The sequence below is a fragment of the Rhinatrema bivittatum genome, chromosome 7, assembly GCF_901001135.1.
Source record: "Rhinatrema bivittatum chromosome 7, aRhiBiv1.1, whole genome shotgun sequence".
Lineage (NCBI taxonomy): Eukaryota > Metazoa > Chordata > Amphibia > Gymnophiona > Rhinatrematidae > Rhinatrema > Rhinatrema bivittatum.
Window position 1 is genome coordinate 31,656,147 of NC_042621.1, and position 19,602 is coordinate 31,675,748.

At 49.3% G+C, this 19,602-nt stretch overlaps 1 protein-coding gene across 2 annotated transcripts in view; it reads left to right on the forward strand.

The window, feature by feature from the left end:
• The window catches only part of CA7 (carbonic anhydrase 7), an 87,544-nt gene that overhangs the window by 42,876 nt on the left and 25,066 nt on the right, over positions 1–19,602 (forward strand). For both annotated transcript variants that reach the window (XM_029610624.1, XM_029610625.1), the window contains exons 4-5: positions 15,969–16,064; positions 17,455–17,517. In XM_029610624.1, the coding sequence (XP_029466484.1) occupies positions 15,969–16,064; positions 17,455–17,517 (159 nt within the window). The remainder of the gene's footprint in view (positions 1–15,968; positions 16,065–17,454; positions 17,518–19,602) is intronic.

Sequence of the window (19,602 nt, forward strand, 5' to 3'; positions counted from 1 at the left end):
GTAACATATGAATACAAATGAATGGGAGTATAATTTGTAGCATCTAACCTATATACAATATATACAGTTTGAATTGGTTACGATTACGATTAGTTCTGGTGGGAATAGGGGGGGAAAAGGAGGGGGTGGTTGTGAGGGGGGTGATATGCGGTAGTGCATGTAAGGGTCAAGTGGGCAGGTTTTCAAGAACATGCAGTTGAAGGGGTTGGGAATCCGGAGGGAAGGCTTTCAAGAACAGCCATGTTTTTAGCTGTTTTTTGAAGACTTGTGGTGAGGGTTCGTGTCTGAGATGAGTGGGGAGGGAGTTCCATAGGGTAGGGCCAGCTATTGTAATGGCTCGTTTGCGAGTTGCATTGAGGTGAGCATTTTTGAGATTTGGGATGGAGAGGAGACCTGTGTTGGAGGATCTGAGGTTCCTTTGTGTGGTGTATGGTTGGATAGTGTTGTTTAGCCAGACCATTTTGCTATTGTTTATTTTTTTGTGTATAAGGGTGAGGGTTTTATACTGTATTCTTTGTGTGATGGGCAGCCAGTGGAGGTCTTTGAGAGTGGGTGTGATGTGGGAGGATTTTCTGTGGTTGGTGATAATTCTGGCGGCAGCATTTTGTAGGACTTGGAGGGGTTTGATGTGGATTTCTGGTAGTCCAATGAGGAGGGAGTTGCAGTAGTCGAGTTTTGAGAAAATAATTGATTGAAGTACTGTTCGGAAATCGTGCGGTTGGAGGAGGGGTTTGAGTTTTTTAAGTGTTTGAAGCTTGAAAAATCCATCTTTGATTGTATTGGAGATGTGCCGTTTAAAGTTGAGTTGGCTGTCGATTGTTACTCCTAGGTTTTTTGTGGATGGTGTGAGTGAGGTTCTTGATAAGTTTGGTGTCCCAGGGTTGTTTGAGGGGGTGCTCGTGAGAGGAGAAGGGGGACGGTCGTCATGGATGTGAATGATTTCTGTTTTGGCTTGGTTAAGGCAGAGGGATAGTTGGGATAGCAGTTGTGATAGTTTTGAACTGAGTTTGTTCCATCTTTCCATGGTGAGTTCAATGGACTTGGTTATGGGGAGTAGAATTTGTATGTCGTCTGCATAGACAAAGTAGGTGAGGTTGGCATCTGAGAGGTATTTGCATAGTGGGAGGAGGTAGATGTTGAAGAGGGTTGAAGATAGTGAAGAACCTTGAGGGACTCCATGTGTGAGGGGCACTTGGGAGGATTCAGATGAGTTTGTCTTGACAATGAAGGATCTGTTAGTGAGGTAGGATTTGAACCAATTGAGATTTTAGAAGGGAGACATTGAAGGAATTGTATACCTTCAGAGGCAGGTAGGCGGAGCTGATAAGTTACGGGCCCTAATTGTCGGAGTACAGGGAAGGGACCAATGTAACGCGAAGCCAGGTGCATAGATGAGATCCTCAGGCGAATGTGACAGGTGCTAAGCCACACTTTTTCTCCTCATTGGAATTGAGGTGCTGGTCTTCGATGGTAGTCAGCAAATTTCTTGGCCGTCAGGGCTGCCTCCCGGATCATCCGTTGAGTGTGAATCCATAGTTCTTTCAACTTTACGGCCTTCACCTGGGTGGCAGGAGATGGGATGGACAAGGAAAGCGGTAAGGGCGGGAGCGGCTGCATCCTGTAGACGATTTGGAAGGGTGATGCTCCAGTAGCAGTACATGGATATGAGTTATGTGAAAACTCTGCCCAGGGGAGTAGATTGGCCCAATTGTCCTGACGAGCATTGACATAAGTTCTTAAAAATTGTTTCAGGGTGTGATTAGTCCGCTCCGCTTGGCCATTCATTTGGGGGTGATAGGCAGTCGTGAAATCCAGAACGATGTGGAATTTTTTTGAGAGGTTCTGCCAGTACCTAACGGTAAACTAGGGACCCTGGTCGGAAATGATGTGTTGAGGCAGCCCATGTAGATGAAAAATGTGTTGCACGAATAACTGCGCCAGTTGGGAAGCTGAGGGAAGACTAGGCAGTGCTGTAAAATGTGCCATCTTAGAAAAGAGTCAACTACCACTCAAATGGGAAGATCCACAATGAAGTCCATGGAAACGTGTGCCCAAGGTTCTTCAGGGGCAGGTAATAGATGCAATAGGCCCCATGGTTTTTCCACTGGAGTCTTCTGCTGGGCGCAGATGGGGCAAGAGTCTACATAAGCCCAGATGTCCTTATGCATCTTGGGCCACCAGTAGAACTGTTGGAGAAGGGCCTGCGTCCGAGCCCCTCTGGGGTGGCCTGTGATGTGGGAATCATGAGCCCAGCCTAAAACCTTGTTACGAAGTCTTCTGGGAACAACCATCTTACCTGTCGGCATGGTCTGGGTGGCAGAGAGGATGACTCGGGCTGGATCTACGATATGCAGTATGGGTTCAACATGATCCTCCGGAGAGAAAGAATGGGAGAGCGCATCTGCCATGAGGTTCTTGGCAGCAGGTCGATAACAGAGCTTGAAATCAAATCGTGTGAAAAAGAGCACCCAACAGGCTTGGTGGGGGTTGAGATGCTGCACCTGTTGGAGGTGTACAAGGTTTTTATGGTCCGTGTAAACCGTAATACCATGTTGTGCCCTCTCAAGCCATTGATGCCACTCTTTGAATGCAAGTTTTATGGCCAAGAGTTCTTTGTCGCCTATGGCATAATTCTGTTCTGCCGGGGAAAACTTCCTCGAGAAGAAGGAGTAGGGGGTGTAGGGTTCCTGATGAGTCGTGTTGGCTGAGCACCACCCCTACCCCCTCGGAGGAAGCATCAAATTCCACTGTAAACGGAAGCCTGGGATCTGGGTGCCGGAGGCATAGCTTCTGTAAGAAGACCCCTTTGAAAGCTTGAAAGGCTTCTACTGCCTCGGCAGGCCAGTTTTTTATGTTGGCCCCCTTGCGAGTCAGGGCCGTGAGAGGTGCGGCCAACTTGGAGTAGTTCCGGATAAAACTGCAATAATAATTCACAAAGCTAAGGAACCATTGAAGAACTCGTAAACTGCTGGGTTGTGGCCAATCCTGGATACACTTAAGTTTAGCTGGGTCCATCAGGAAACCGCGGTTGGAGACTTTGTAGCCTAGAAAAGGCAGGGACTCCTTTTCAAATACGCACTTTTCCAGCTTTGCGTACAGGCGATTCTCCCTTAGGCATTGTGGCACTTGGGCAACATGTTGGTGATGGGCATGCAGATTTTTGGAATATACCAAGATGTTGTCGAGATACACGACAACGCAATTGTAGAGGAGATCGCGGAAGACCTCATTCATGAGATTTTGGAAGACAGCAGGAGCATTGGTAAGTCCAAACGGCATGACCAAGTACTTGTAGTGGCCGTCCCGAGTGTTAAACGCCATCTTCTATTCGTCACCCTTCCGTATACAAATCAAATTGTAGGCCCCCTGGAGGACCAGTTTTGAGAAGACCCTCGCCCCTTGAAGGCGGTCAAACAGTTTAGCTATGAGAGGAAGCCAGTAACGATCTTTCACGGTGATGACATTCAGGCCTCGAAAGTCGATACAAGGGCACAGGGTTCCATCCTTACCAACAAAGAAAAAGCCGGCCCCGGCTGGGGAGGTGGATCGTCGGATGAACTCCTTTTGCAGATTCTCCCGGATATATTCAGACATGGTGTGGGTGTCTGGTAAGGATAGGTAGTAAACCCTTCCTCGAGGAGGTGTGGAGCCAGGTACCAGATTAATGGCATGTTGCATCCGTCGGTCGTAGATGGCTGCAACTGCTCTGCAATACCTCTTTTCTTCCCTTTTCCTCCTCCTTGGGCAAGATGGCTGCCTCCAGTGCCAAGTACCGAGGGCGTAGGCATCTCCAGCTTAGCATGGGCATTCCAGTCCGCCATGCTTACTCCCGTGGCCTCCTAGGGCGCGCGCACATCTCCTACGCTCAAATACACGTCAGAGCGGGAACCTCGGGGGCGTCCCCACCGCATGACATCAATACCTCCGGGTATTTAAATCCTCCACTTCGCTACCACCTTTGAGTTAGCAAGGACTTTGGTTTAAGCTACTCTGACCGCTCTAAGCTGCACGCTTAGACGCCGCTCTACACTCCAAGTACCTCGCTCCTCTAGAAGCTCTAGACACCCGCTCCTCAGGGTCTCTCACTTCCATCACCCTTCGGGGCCTCTACTAACTGAGACAAGTGCTCTTCAGGGGTCTCTCTCTCTCTCTTATTCTTTTCAGGATCTCTGGACTACCAGGTACTCGCTCCTTGAGGCCCTTCCAGTCTATGTATCCTGTACCATGGACCTTCGGTCCCACCATCTCACTACCAGGAAGAAGCCTACACTCCTGTGAGTACTTCTATGATCCGGTGCTCCAACTCCACCCACCAGGCTTGGCGTTGCCCGCACTATGGGTCCCTACCTCTATTGAACATCTGGGTGAGATTCTACATCTGAGACTGTTGAATGTATTGGCACCTCGCGGACCTCAGTGCCTTACCTTCCTGCTTCATACCATCTATCTACAGCAGTACAATAAAGCCTTCCATTCATTCTGTGTCTGCTATCTGAGTTTAGCCTATCGCTGTGGTTCCCCACGGGGCCCCTCCCTGTGGGTGGAGTTATCTCCACAGCGACCAAGGGTCCACAGTGCCACAAACACAGCAGATTGCTAACTCCATGGACTCAGCTCAGCTCGCAGCCCTGCAGGCCATCCCTGGCCTAGCCCAGCGGATCACGGAACATCAAAAGTCTTTGGAGAGCCTAGCTATTGCCTTCAATCAGTTACACACTCAACTGAATTATTCAGCTCTTCCTGTGAAGGAATTGCTGTCCCCAGTGGTAACCCTCAAGACCACTGTACCTTTATCCACACCTACCCACTTTACGGGTGAAGCCAAGATGAGCAGAGGGTTTGTTAATCAATGCAGCATGTATTTTTCATTACAGCCTACCCTCTTTCCCACTGAAGCTTCCAAGACCACCTACATCCTATTGTTCCTAAAAGGACGAGCCCTGGCCTGGGTTTCACCGTTATGGGAACATGAAGATCCTATCCTGAACGACTTACCAGGATTTCTGAAACGTTTTAAGTTTGTTTTTGATGACCCGGCTCGCCAGAATGTCACTGGATCTGCTTTGCTCAGTCTTCAGCAAGGTAATAAGCCGCTTACAGACTTTGCAATTGAATTTAAGACTTTAGCATCCGAATTACATTGGGACCCTGGATGCTTACGTGCTATATTCATGGAGGGCCTCAACTCTTGCTTAAAGGATGAGTTAGTGGCTCGTGATTTGCCTGATACCCTTGAGTCTCTGATGGAATTGGCTGGGAGAATTGACCGCCGCATCCGCGACCGAACTCTGGAGGCAAAGGGTCCATGAAAGTCTACGGTGGGGGCTAACCATCTTAAACCTGTGCCGATTGCTTCTAGCTTACCGTCTGCATCTTTAGAGGAAGAAGAAGAGCCTATGCAGTTAGGCCGTAGCCACTTGACTTCCAAGGAGAGACGTTTTCGCAAGCACATGGGGTTATGCATGTATTGTGGCCAATCGGGCCACACCGTCCAGGCCTGTCCCATCTGTCCTCGAAACTGACGGGCCTAGGATCTGCAGGAGGACTCCTCCTGGGCCTCACCTCTCCTACTCCTCCATTATCCTTACCAGTATCTCTGCTTTGCGGAGGTCTTGAATTTCAGACTCTCACTCTCATTGACTCCAGTGCAGGAGGTAATTTTATTCTGAAGCGCTTAGTTGAACATCTACGGATTCCTACCACACCAATAGCTAAATCTCTGCTATTGTCCTCTATCCATGGAGAACCACTTCCTACCATTGACCACCCAGGCCATTGGCCTGTGCACTGGAGCTATACATTCAGAATACATTTCATTTCTAGTATTGGAAAAAGCCATGCATCTGGTGTTATTGGGGCTGCCTTGGCTTCAAGACCATATGCCACAATTTAATTGGGCCACATTGGAACTGTCCTCCTGGGGACCAGACTGTCATGGTCTGTGTCTTGCGGAAGTTTTGCTGCTCATTTGCATGCCCACCACTCCATCATTACCTGGCTTACCTCCACAATATGCCTCCTTCCAGGATGTTTTCTCAAAACAAGCAGCTGATGTTCTTCCATGGCACAGAGTGTTTGACTGTGCCATAAATCTGAAACCTAATTCAGAACCTCCCAAAGGAAGAGTTTATTCTCTGTCAGTAGCTGAAACTAAAGCAATGTCTACCTACATCCAAGAAAATCTACAAAAGGGATTCATCAGACCCTCCAAATCTCCTGCCGATGTAGGATTCTTTTTCGTAGGGAAGAAAGATGGCACCTTACGCCCCTGCATCGACTACAGGGGTCTGAATGAGATTGTTAAGATATTGAGGTGTTTGGTGGATTCTCAGGGGCAACAGTGATGGTATCTCCTACGGTGGCAGCAGAGAGTAGATTTGATAGCAACAGTCTGTGATCCTTGGCGTAGGAGACCCATCCCACAATGGGTCCAAATGTCCAGTAAGGCACTGTAGGAGAGACAGACTGGCAGATGTTATAACACACTCCTTGGTAGCTGAGTAGATAGAGTTCCCAATGAGCAGTAGTGAGAGGATAGGTATTAATAGTCTGTAATCCTCGACAGAGGAGACCCGTTCCACAATGGTGGTGTAGGGCCCGATGCAGATGAGCAGTGAGGAGAAGTTGTACTCACTCTCTGTAGCTGATAGATAGTGTTCCAGCAGATTGAAGAATTGGTAGCAGGCACCAGGATAGACACACAGGCCCTCGAGGAGCGAGTACCTGTATTTAGGATAGGCACCTGGAAATAAGCAAAGGGCCCCCGAGGAGCAGGTACCCAGGTTAGTAGAACCCCAGAGGGTGAAAGTGGCTTCCAGCAGAGTAGAAGTGGCAGAGCAGCTTCAGACCGGAGCGAATCCAATCTGTTGCTAACTCGGCGAGAGTCAGCAAATGGGCAACCTTTTGAATACGGAAACAGTGATGTCACTCGAGGGGAACGCCCTCGAGGTTTGCGCCAACACTGCTACAATGCTACAAGACGTGAGGCGTGCACACATACCCTAGGAGACCTCAGGTCAACATGGTGGGACGCCATGCCAGAGCTGCTCTGGGGAAGCCGGAGGGTGCGGCAAGCAGACGCTACGGACGCCATTCTCCCGAGGCTGGCGGAGAAGGCTGAAATAGCGGTGAGGCATGTCAGGTGAAGCCATCTGAGACCAACGGACGCAACAGTGTTTACCATCAAGGGCAGGTACCCGCTGCCCTTAATTTCTGAACTGTTCGATAGGCTCCAAGGAGCCAAAATAGTCTCCAAATTAGACCTTAAGGGAGCTTACAACTTGGTGTGTATTCGAGAAGGAGACGAATGGAAGACTGCTTTTAACACCCATGATGGACACTTTGAATACCTCGTCATGCCCTTTGGTTTAAGTAACGCACCTGCAGTCTTTCAAAATATGATGAACGACATCTTAAGGGACTTATTTTATCAATGTGTGGTAGTACGATGATATACTGATCTTTTCTCAAGATCTGCAAACTCATCAGTCCAAGAAAGTCCTAAGACGCCTGCGTGAGTACCACTTATACGCAAAGCTTGAAAAGTGCGAATTCCACAAAGAGTCTGTACCCTTCCCGGGATACATTGTTTTTAAGAACGGGTTTCAAATGAACCCTAAGAAATTAGAAAGTATGCAGGACTGGCCTCAACCTACAGGCCTGAAGGCACTGCGTCACTTCTTGGGCTTCACCAATTACTACCAGTCCTTTATTAAAAACTACTCGTCATTGACAGTCCCTCTAACCGCTATGACCAAGAAGGGAGCCAACCCTGCCAATTGGTCTCCAGAAGCCATATCAGCCTTTCTGATGCTCAAAGAGGCTTTTCAGAAGAAGCCATGTCTCCGCCACCCTGACCCACACCGTCCTTTCATCGTGGAGGTCGACGCATGAGACGTTGGTGTGGGGGCGGTTCTAAGTCAGTACAGTGAATCCAATGTGCTCCATCCTTGCTCCTTCTTCTCAAGGCGATTCTCGCCTGCCAAGAGAAAATATGGTATAGGAGACAAGTAGTTACTCGCAATCAAGCTGGCATTTGAAGAATAGTGTCCTTGGCTAGAAGGCGCACAACACCAAATTGTAGTGTACACCAATCACAAGAATCTGGAGTACCTTCGACATGCTCAACAACTCAATCACCGTCAAGCAAGATGGTCTCTGTTTTTCAACAGATTTGACTTCCTTCTGAAGTATCGTCCAGGAGAGAAGAACACTCGGGCTGATGCCCTTTCATGATCCTTCTTCCCTCAGGATGAGTCGGATGAACCCCGTCATATTATTGATATGACGGTACCCACCGGGAAGACGGTGGTCACCAGAAATTTAAGGAAAAAGCTGTTGAAGTGGGCACATGATTCCCGTCTGGCAGGCCATCCGGGACAGAGTCATACCCTAGCTATGTTACAAAGATACTATTGGTGGCCAACCATGAAAAAGGACGTATAAGCTTATGTGGGTTCCTGCGCTGTTTGTGCCAAGCAAAAACCACCACCCAGGCATCCTTGGGGCTTATTAAGCCTCTACCATCGCTGGATGAACCATGGATGCATATAGCAACCGATTTCGTTGTGGACCTGCCATCATCCAATGGATATAACACCATTTGGGTCACGGTTGACCGCTTCTCCAAACTGCACATTTTTGTAGCGCTACCAGGATTACCCTCGGCTACAGAATTAGCAAAACTCTTTATTAAACACATCTTCCACCTTCATGGGATACCTAAGCGTATCCTATCCGACATAGGAGTGCAATTTACTGCAAAGTTTTGGAGAGCATTATGTCAAAAATTTGACATCGCCTTGGATTTAACCTCTGCCTACCATCCTCAATCTAACGGTCAGACTGAGAGGATGAATAGAACGCTGAAACAATTTCTGCGATCCTATGTCAATTCTAGACAGAATGACTGGGCTGAATTACTGCCTTGGGCAGAATTTGCCATCAATTTGCATCCTGCTACCGCAACGGGGGTCTCCCCCCTTCCAGCTTGTCTACGGAAGACAACCACTGCCTCCTCTGCCAATTCCATCGACAGTGGCCTATCCTGCTGCTCAGTCTACTACAGCAGAATTAACCCAACTAAGGAGTCAAACAAAGGAGCTTCTCCTTAAAGCAGGACAAAAAGCAAAAAGAACCTATGATGCTCATCATCAAAAGGCACCACAGTTTCAGCCCGGAGACAAAGTCTGGTTAAGCTTCCTTTCGCAAGATTTGCACCTCGCTATGTGGGACCCTTTGCCATCCTTCGGCGATTAGGAAATCTGACGTACAGTATAAAACTGCCTCCATCAATGAAGATGCATAATGCATTTCATGTATCTGTTGTGATCCCTCCTGCTGCTGCGCTACAGGAGACATCTTACCTTCTCTTCTGGAGGCCGCTCCGAAGCCAGGGCCTCGCCTGTGAACTATCCAGGACTTGTTCCAGGGCCTGGGAGGCCTAGCTGTTCCTGAGGCCTGCCTGTGGCTTGCTTGGCTCTGCTTGGACTTCCTGGTTCGGCCACGCCCTTCTCCCTAGGGGCCGGCCCGCGGCACTCCACCTCAGTTATAGGGCCGGTGAGCGGCGGTCCAGGTGAACTCCTCCAGGGAGTTGCCTGCATACAACAGTATATAAGGACTTTCACTTCAGTTCCTGTTTGCCTTTTGGATTGGGTTCCACAGTTGTCTGTGTCTTCAGACCAGTCCACGTCCTCCGTGGTCTTCGCTTGTCTTGACGGCTCCCTGTCCTGTGTCTCTGCCTGTTGTCTTGATGTTTGTTCCGGATGTTCCTGATGTTTGTTCCTGTTCCAATTCCTGATGTTCCTGCTTGCTTTAGGCTGCCAGGAGTGCAGCAACCTGCTTTAGGCTGCCAGGAGTGCAACAACCTGCCTTAGACTGCCAGGAGTGCAGTAACCCTCTTCTTCCCTGTGCTCGTCCCGCTCCTGCGGCTGTAGGACAGGGTGGTCCGTGACCAGTCCAGCAGTGCTGGCTGTGTAGGGCACCCTGAGAGACAGTGCCAATGTCTTCCTTCCCAGCTCCCGTCTGTGATGTCTTCGCTTCAGTCCTTGTCTGTGATGTCTTCGCTTCAGCCCTCGTCTATGATGTCTTCAGTGTTCTAAGGACTCTGTCTGCCCTCGTCCTCTGTCCGGCCTGCTGCCCATTGCCGTTACCCAGTGGCAGGTCTGAAAGGGCTTGGAACAGTCGGAGGACCGTTCATCAATCAACATTGCGTTGTTGGTTGTCTTGGGCGTGCAGGTCCGGCTGAGGGTCAGACCCTGTTCTCTATTCCTGCTTCAGTTCCTGCCTGGTTCTCCATGCTCGCACCGGCTCACCTCCCACGGTGTGGCTTGGGGCTCCTCCCTGGGTCTCGCCGTGGCCCAAGGGCTCACTACACCTGCTTTAGAGGCGACCGCGCTCCTAGCAGAACCCAAAGGCCTCCACCTGGTACACCCACAAAAACCCAGACCACCTGGAAGAGGTCTTGGAGGGGGCCCTTTGAAGTGGGGTACTGTTGCGTCCGTCGGTCACAGACAGCTGCGACCGCTCTGCCTTACCTCTTTTCTTCCCTTTTCCTCCTCCTTGGGCAAGATGGCTGCCTCCGGTGTCAAGTGCTGAGGGCCTTGGCGTCTCGGCATGGGCATTCCAGTCTACCATGCTTACTCCCGTGGCCTCCTCAGGGCACGCACGTGCACATCTCCTACGCTCAAATACACATCATGGCGGGAACCTCAGGGGCGTCCCCATCGCATGACATCAATACCTCTGGGTATTTAAAGCCTTCGCTTCACTACCACCTTTGCATTAGCAAGGACTAAGGTTTAAGCTACTCTGACCACTCTAAGCTGCACGCTTAGACGCCGCTCTACACTCCAAGGCCCTCGCTCCTCTAGAAGCTCTAGACACCCGCTCCTTGGGGTCTCTCACTTCCATCACCCTTCAGGGCCTCTACTAACTGAGACAACTGCTCCTTGGGGGTCTCTCTCTCTTTTTCTTTTCAGGATCTCCGGACTACCAGTCACTCACTCCTCGAGGGCCTACCAGTCTATGTGTCCTGTACCACGGACCTTCGGTCCCACCATCTCACTACCAGGAAGAAGCCTACACTCCTGTGAGTACCTCTACGATCTAGTGCTCCAAGTCCACCCACCAGGCTCGGCGTTGCCTGCACCGCGGGTCCCCACCTCTATTGAATATCTGGGTGAGATTCTACATCTGAGACTGTTGAACGTATTGGCACCTCATGGACCTCAGTGCCTTACCTTCCTGCTTCATACCATCTATCTACAGCAGTACAATAAAGCCTTCCATTCATTCCGTGTCTGCTATCTAAGTTTAGCCTATCGCTGTGGTTCCCCACGGGGCCCCTCCCCATGGGCAGAGTCATCTCCACAGCAACCAAGAGTCCACAATGCCACAATGCCACAAACACAACATGGCGCAGTCAAAGTCCCGGTGTGAAGGCAGAGTATCGGCTGCCCTTTTAGAGAACACATCTGTGAATTGGCCATATTGTGGAGGCAGTCCTTCTAGGACCAGAGTAATAGAACAACAGGACGTATCCATGACTTTTTCCAAGAAGGTCCTTTGGCAAACAGAGCCCCATTGGGTTAACTGTAACGCGGTCCAGTCGAAGTGGGGGTTGTGCTGTTGGAACCAAGGTATGCCAAGCATCACTGGATGGATGGCCTTTGGAATGACGTAGAAAGAGAGGCGTTCCAGATGGTGCGGATCAATACGGCATTCCAGTGGGATGGTGAGGCGCATGATCCTCCCCGGAAGGGGATCCCCAAGGATAGAGGAAAGGGTCAAGGGAATCGGACATGGATAGGTTGGAATTCCGAAGATGGGGGAGGCTGCAAGGTGGGTGAAGGGTGTCGGGAGAGGCTGGGAGCCGCTATACCCCTCCTTGGGCCCTGTAGCTCGTGCACCCTCTCCTGCAGGTGGTGGTCTATCCTGCCCACCATCTCAATGAGGGCATCCAGGGAGGTGGGAAGCTCTCGGGTCGCCAACTCGTCTTTGATTTTCGGGGATAATCTGTCCAGGAAAATAGATCTAAGGCAGGCTTCCTCCCAATGGAATTCAGTAGCCAGTGTTCTAAATTCGATGGTGTAGTCTTTCAGCGAACATCCTCCCTGGCAGATATGCAGAATTTCGGTGCCTGCAGCTGCCAGTTATCCTGGCTTCTCAAACACCATCCTGAACAAGTCTAGGAACTGGGGAAGATCCTGAAGAATGGGATCAGAGCACTCCCACAAAGGGGACGCCCAGGCCAGGGCCTTGCCCTCAAATAAGGACAAAATGAATGTGGTTTTGGTAGTGCTGTCTGGGAATAGTGCAGACTGGAGGCAGAAGTGCGTATTGTACTGATTAAGGAACCCACGACACTGTTGGGGGTCACCAGCGTAATGAGGAGGAGCAGGCAGCGGAATAACTGGGCAAGAAGATGGTGGCGCCATTGGAGGGCTCGGTGGGGATGGAGGTGCTGTACTTGCTATGGCCACCAATTCTAGGTGGGCTTTGAGGCATTCCATGGAAGCCACCAGTGTCTCCAGGACCTCTGCTATTCTAGGATCTTCTGAGCCAAGCCTGGAATGGCTTGCAGGGCAGAGGCCTCCGCTGGATCCATGGCCTTGGCTTACTTTTCTGGTTGTGGACCCCTGGGCCGAGGGGGAGTTGGCGCCACCTGTGGGGATGGACCCTACAGGTCCCCACCGTCAGCAGGCGAGGCCGCAGAGGAGCATAGACCCCACTGGAGCTTCACCACTACCAGCCCACGTTCCCCTCAGGTTGAGCCCTTGGGTACTGGGGCTGGCTGGACTTGCGTGGGGTCTCTGGAAGTACCAATGGAGTGGTGATGCTGGTAAGAACCAGGTGTAGGGTCCGGACACAGAAGAGGGTTGGAGTACAAGCATGGGTAGATGCAGACGGCAAATCTCGCGGTTGGATATTCAGGCTGTGGTCTTGGCAGGCGGCGAATCTCGTGGTCTGGATACAGGCTGTGGTCGTGGCAGGTGGTGAATCTCATGGTCTGGATACAGGCTGTGGTCGTGGCAGGTGGCGAATCTCGTGGTCGTATCCAGGCAAACATCAGGGTCCAAAGGCAGTCCAAACACAGAACGGGTCAAGAGCTCGGGAACACCCTCTGAGGAGGAACAAGAGCAAGAGCCAAGAAGCCAAGGCAAGGAAATGGGAAAAGACGCTAATAGCAGGAAGGAGGGGCCATGGCAATTTGCTGCTGTGGTCCCTCTAAATCTCAGGAGATGGTGCGCACACGTGCCTCAGGGGAACCAAGAGAGAGAGGAGCCCGAGGCAGTGTGCGGCCATGCGCCAAGAGTAAGCAGCACCGGAGAGGCCGGCTGTGGCCAGAGAGGAGGAGCTGCATCGGCAGTGGCTTCCCACCTCCACCAAAATTCCAGGGCCCACCCGAGCCGTGCCACAGCACAGGTAAGTATGAGAGGCCGGTTGCGGGGGGGCCATGCTATTACCTTTACTTATTATGTTTTCTGAATTCTATGCATGCTATCAAAATGATTACCAGGATGGAAACCGGCTATCTCATAAAGATTTCCTGTTTCAATCCAGATCAGTCAGCTATTATAATTCTATTGGAATTGACGTCCCTAAGAATCCAGTCCTGGGCTTGCCACTTTCATGCATCTGGAGGACTAGTCTAGTGGTTAGAGCAAACCAGGGAATTCAGGGTTCAAGTCCCACATCTCCCACTGACACTCACTGTGAGCTTGGACACGTCACTTCACCCTCCATTGCCTCAAGCACGAACTTAGAGTCTCATTTACTTAGCTGCAGTATTTTTTTCCCTGAAGGGAATATACCACTGGACTTACAAAGCAGCGGTACTTGGCACGGCCACTTTATGAATCCCCTGGTATTTTCCCTGGTGGGAAAATACCATGGGATTGTGGGGGCCAAATATTTTACTCAAAGCGGTGGGGCCTGCCCCAGAACTTTTAACTTTAAAAAATCTAAATTTTTCATTATGACCATCTCCAGAGCTCATGTTGACAATGACGGGTAAGATCAGAGTACGCCCTCTGACAACCTAAGACAGTCGCATGGCCCTGAGGGTGATGATTGTCACAATCATCAAGAGGGAAATGAGGATTTAAGTTAGTTGTTAATTGCTGTTTTTAAGAAAAACTGCCCCATGTTGACTAGTAACTGAAATACAAGGTCATGGTCAAGCCCAGAGACAGAAAAGACGAAAATAGAAGCTGTGCAATAGTGTGTTAATCTGCAGAGGGGTGCAGGGGTCTATGGAGCCGATAGGCTCCTGTAAGATAGAGCCCCAGGAGCATGGGGACATGCATTAGCACCCCCTTGCTCCCAGAGAAAGTTAGCTACAAATCTTGAATTATAGCTAACTTCAACTAACACAGCTTGTAAGTTTTGAAGCAAGCTGCATTACTTGATTTGCATGGTTAAGGCTATTAATGAGCTAATTAGCATGCTTTTAATGTACAGTAAATGACCTAATAATGCCCTTAGATTGAAAGCCATTTTAGACCTAGATTCATTAAGCTGCAAAGATTTATTGCGGAACTGGACTCTGATTCCTCCAGGTTAAAGCACCTATTAAGCTTTTAACCTGTACGCTCTATGGTTACACTTTATATTTTTCCTGCCTTATCTTCTTTCCAGCTTGTTGCAAGCTTCCAAGTTTCTCTTTCCCTGTTGATTGTAACTTTTTGACTTATTCGTACCTATTGTTTATCTTTGTTTACTTGAATTGTTTACTCCAGTTATACCCTTGTTAAATGTAAACCGATCCGATATGGTTATTTACTATGAAGGTCGGTATAAAAAACTGTTAAATAAATAAAATAAATAAATTATTACGGGACGGGGAGTGGGGGTGTCCCCGTGATACTGGGGCCCTTCGCCCGCAAAAACATCACGGCTCTATGGCGCGTTCGTTTGTCTCACAGCCAAACACCGCAGGGCAAAAGAACGCACCTAGTGGCCCTTTAACGCAATTGTGATCCTAACCTCAAGGGACTGCCATCCTCTTAAAGGGCCACTGTCCTCCAAAAACAAAATCTCACGACCACATGGGGAGGTTGAGTGGAGGTCAGTGCTGACCACCAGCTCAACTCAGAGCCGCCAGTTGAGGTGGCCATGACTCCCCCAAAGTGTTAAAATAATTAAAATGTTACCACGTGGTGACAATCCCGGCCCCTCCAACCCCCTTACCCCCAAGTCATCAATAAAACATAGGGTCCTGGCCTCCTCTCCCATACTACCCGCCACCCCTGAAAGATAAAAAAATATTAAGATCCCGCCTCCAACCCCTCACTACCATGGCTCAGGACCCTTTTATTTAGCTCGAGGGGAGGGGGGTGTCCAGGACCCAGGACCCTATGTTTTATTGATGACTTGGGAGTGGAGGGTGGCTAGCATCATCGCCTTGTGGCAACATTTTAACTATGTTTACACTTTGGGGGATTTGGGGGCCTCCTTGACTGGCGGCTCCAGGGTCAGACAAGAGTCAGAACTAACCCCTGCTCAAATTTCCTGTTTGACAGTGTGATTTTTTTTCCCCGTCTCTTTAAATGTGAGACGGGACCCTCAGGTCCTGGGCCGCCTGCATCACATTTATCGTTTTTCAAAAGGGTGTAGGTAGTTTATCGCGGAAGACCACCTTCTCAGTTAACCTCCATACAATATTTGCATTAGACTGTGTAGTAATGACCTTCTTTGCATGCATTTGCATTATTCATTGTAATAGGGGAGGTAACCTGGGTGGGGTGATGCAAAATATTGTGTATATCACACAACATCACTGTGATAGTGCTCTGTCGCATGATATACACTGTTTAACACACATTAGAGCACTACCGTGGCTTGACACATTCCCAGTTAGTTAGGAACCTATCAACTATTCATAATTTGTAACTCGTCTTGAACTTAAATTTGGAAATCTAAAATCCAGATCTCTCATTTCTTGTAATTTTTAATTCTCTGTGAAGCTCCACTTGGTTCATTGGAATGCCAAAAAGTACTCTTCATTTGGCGAAGCTGCAGGAGCACCAGATGGCTTGGCTGTAATTGGAATTTTCTTGGATGTGAGTGTGCAATTAGAATTACTACTTTTATTTCAATTTTGTGTGCATTTAAATGTGCATTGCCACATTGTTGCAATCATATACATTTGAGCACAGCTTGATGAATAACCTATTTTAACAGAGTGTGAAAAATGATACCGGTGGTTGCTTATTTGTAGCAATTTATTTTCACAGCGTTTTTGTCATCCATGTAGTATACTGTAAGTGCCGGGAAATGAAACCACCGCAGCCAACGGAGTGAAAATAAATTGCTACAAATAGGCAACCACCGGTATCATTTTTTACACTCTGTTAAAACAGGCTATTCATCAAGCTGTGCTCAAAAATATATGATTGCAACAAGCAGACCACCTTGCATATAGCAGTACCATCATAGCCCCTGAAGCAGCTCAAAATAGAGCGAAACTCGGCCTGTCGGGCTTTTTATGACAGTTTGTGGTAATAAAGAATCCTTGGTGTTTACCAATCTTCTTCTTCTGTTGCTACTTGAAATATTGGATCAGTTTCCGGTTTATTTCTTTAAATGTGCATGAAATGGAGAAAAATCTGTTAGATATAGAAGTAGAACCAGGAAAGCGGAATAGAATTTTAATTTCAATAATATTTCAACACATTTTAGACAGAGGGAGGATGAAGTGCAAAAGAAGTGAAGCAATATTAAGGCTGGCTTTGGTGCCAGAGGGATGGGGGAAATCTTCTGGAGAACTGCAGTCTGCAGTGCCCCGTTAAAGCCACAGTGGCACCCTCCATTACTGGGGGAGGCCTACCTGGCTGCTGCCACCCCTCCCCCTCCCACAGAAGTGCTGTGATTGTTGGCACTCCATTTTAATCACGGTGGTGCCCTCTGCATTTGCACATGCCTAAAGTCGACCCTGAGCAGTATTTACCGAGCAGTATTTACCGCTGTGCCAACAAAGGGCACTGGGGGGAATGGAAGCAGGAGGATAGGGTCACATGTGTCATGTGTGTGTCATGGACTCTGTTTCCGTTATAATTCCATGAACTACTTGAAAACACTGAAGGCATCCAATTCTCTTTGAACAAGTTCTTTACTTAACATGGAGCATGCCTACTTCCATTTGAGCCTCTCTCCATCCCTTAGATTAGCTGTGATATCCTGAAGAATCCCATCCTGGTTATGCCGCTTTGCATGCATGGAGGTATAGCTCTAACTTCTCTACAGAAAGTAGAACCATGTCTGAGAGTTAATTTGGGATTCATAGCACAGGTTTCAGACTGTGCATTTCCCAATGCATGTCCTCGGAAAACAGTAAAACTGGAAGGAGTCTGTCCTCTGTGATTTGGACACAGGGCTGTTCTGATATTCGGCACATGATCAGTTGCAAATCATTCCAATAGTAACATTTTTTTAAACAACTTTCTATTTCAGACTGCAGATGAGCACCCTGACATGAACAGACTGACAGATGCCTTGTATATGGTGAAATTCAAAGTGAGTTTATTTGTTGCTCTTTGGTGCACTCTGCTTTCTGCTCTTACAGCAGAAAGCATTGTTTGGGTGCATTTCGAAGCTGTTTTACCTTGATTATTTCACACCTGGGTTACCTTTCCTTGGTCTTTTTGAAAAAAGCGCTCCATTAAATATCAACAAAAAAGAACCAGAGTTAAAGCAGAATTTGTTAAATAAAGTTATTTCTCCAGGATTCCTGCATCTGGAGATCTACAAACAGGTAAAAGATCTGCCAGGCCCAGATCTCAGCTAAAGCAAATGCAATCTGTGTCAGCTGAAGGCACTAAAACAAACTCTGTAGGGGCTGAACAAATGGCCAGTGTTTGCTTTAAGGTAAAATGATTCAGTTTGCAGCTAAATCTTTTTTCATTCTGATGTTGAATTCATTCCCTAGGAAATAATAGTATTTTCAAGAGTTTTTAAAGCTCCTACTCCTACTTAACCATGCCCAGCTGAGCTGGTCCTCCTATGAAAGAAGCTAGTCCTTCTCCCCACTTTCAGAGTCCTTCCCTCCCTCTCAATCCTGCTTGTTTACCCAGCCGTCCTTCCTGTATCACTCTCTTCTCCTGTCTCCTTCTCCTTTCTGTTGCGAGCACAGAGGTACGGTTGCTTGCTCAGAGAGATTGTGAGCCCTTGGGCCTTGGCGCGGCTCAGGGAGGAGCCCCAAGACACACACTGTGGGAGGTGAGAGTTTCAAGCATGGGCTGGAGCTGGAACAAAGCTGGACCAGGATCAAGACTTGGAACATCAGGAACTGGAACAAGGAAGGCTCAGCACTCCACTGGACCTGGAGTTTAGGTCTCTTCAGCTTGGAGAAGAAACGGCTGAGGGGAGATGTGATAGAGGTCTATAAAATAGTGGAGTGGAATGAGTAAATGTTAATCAGTTGTTTACTTTGTCAAAGAGTACAAAGACCAGGGGACACACAATGAAGATACTAGGTGATACAAGCTCTGGAATTAGTTGCCAGAGGATGTGATTGTTATGGCTGCTGGCTGCGGCCAGCCGCAGCAGGCTCAACTCACGTCATGTCATGCTTGCGGTGGTGGCCAGTCGCTGCCGCCATGTTCCTTCTGGCTCTTAGTGTTCCATGTGGCAGCTGGGATGCCGCCGACCAGCGTTCTGATCCTGGGCCTCCATTGGCCCAGGATCAGAACGCCATCTGTCCTCCCTTTCAAGGGCCAATGGCGGTAACTTCAGGATCGTCCCCTGCTGATGACATCACTGGCCTGGGATATTTAAGCCTTACCTCCAGCCACCACTAACCAACTTGGCAACGAGTTCCATGGTTCCTTTTGATGCCAGTTCCTTTCCTACGGACCTGTTGTTCCTGCTCTTCGGATCTCAGTGCTACTTCACCGGGACATTCTCTCAGCGCTTCCCACTCCTCGGGGCCAGGCTCAGCGCTACTTCACCGGGACATTCTTTCAGCGCTTCCCGCTCCTCGGGGCCTGGCTCAGCGCCTCTACTTTTGAGTCCCTACCACAGTGCCCTCTGCTCCTTGGAATCCCACGGCACTTCTACATTAAGGATCTTGCTCCAGAGCTTTTACTCATCTAAGACCTGTCTCAGCGCTGTGACTCTAATGGACTGTTTCTCGGCGTCCCCGCTTCTTGGGGCACTCCCCAGCGCTTCTACTACAAAAGGTCCTGTCACCACGTTGCCGTGTCTTGAGCAGTACCGCTGCGCTGCTGCTCTCCTGGCACCTGCTGCAGTGGGTTCCCCACTCTAGCCCTTATTCAGCATACCCCAATTCGAGTCTCCGCACCTGCACCTCTTCACCTCCAGGCCACTCCCACGTGGTCCTGCTTTCCACTATGCAGAGCTGCAGTGGCCGGGTACCCCTCGAGATTCTCCTTCTCCCTTCGAGAGTGCTCCTGTCTCGGACTGTCCCTAACTTCTATGACACTCTCTGCACCCAGTCATCTACCCTCTCCGGGACCAGCCACACAGAGGTGCACTGAAGTCCGGCCAGCTCTGGCACCCGAGGGCTCATCCTGCAGGGAGCGAGGGTTGGTACAGGCAAAGTTCCAGCTTGCCTCTGTTCCCGGCTAGCCTCGCCTCCCG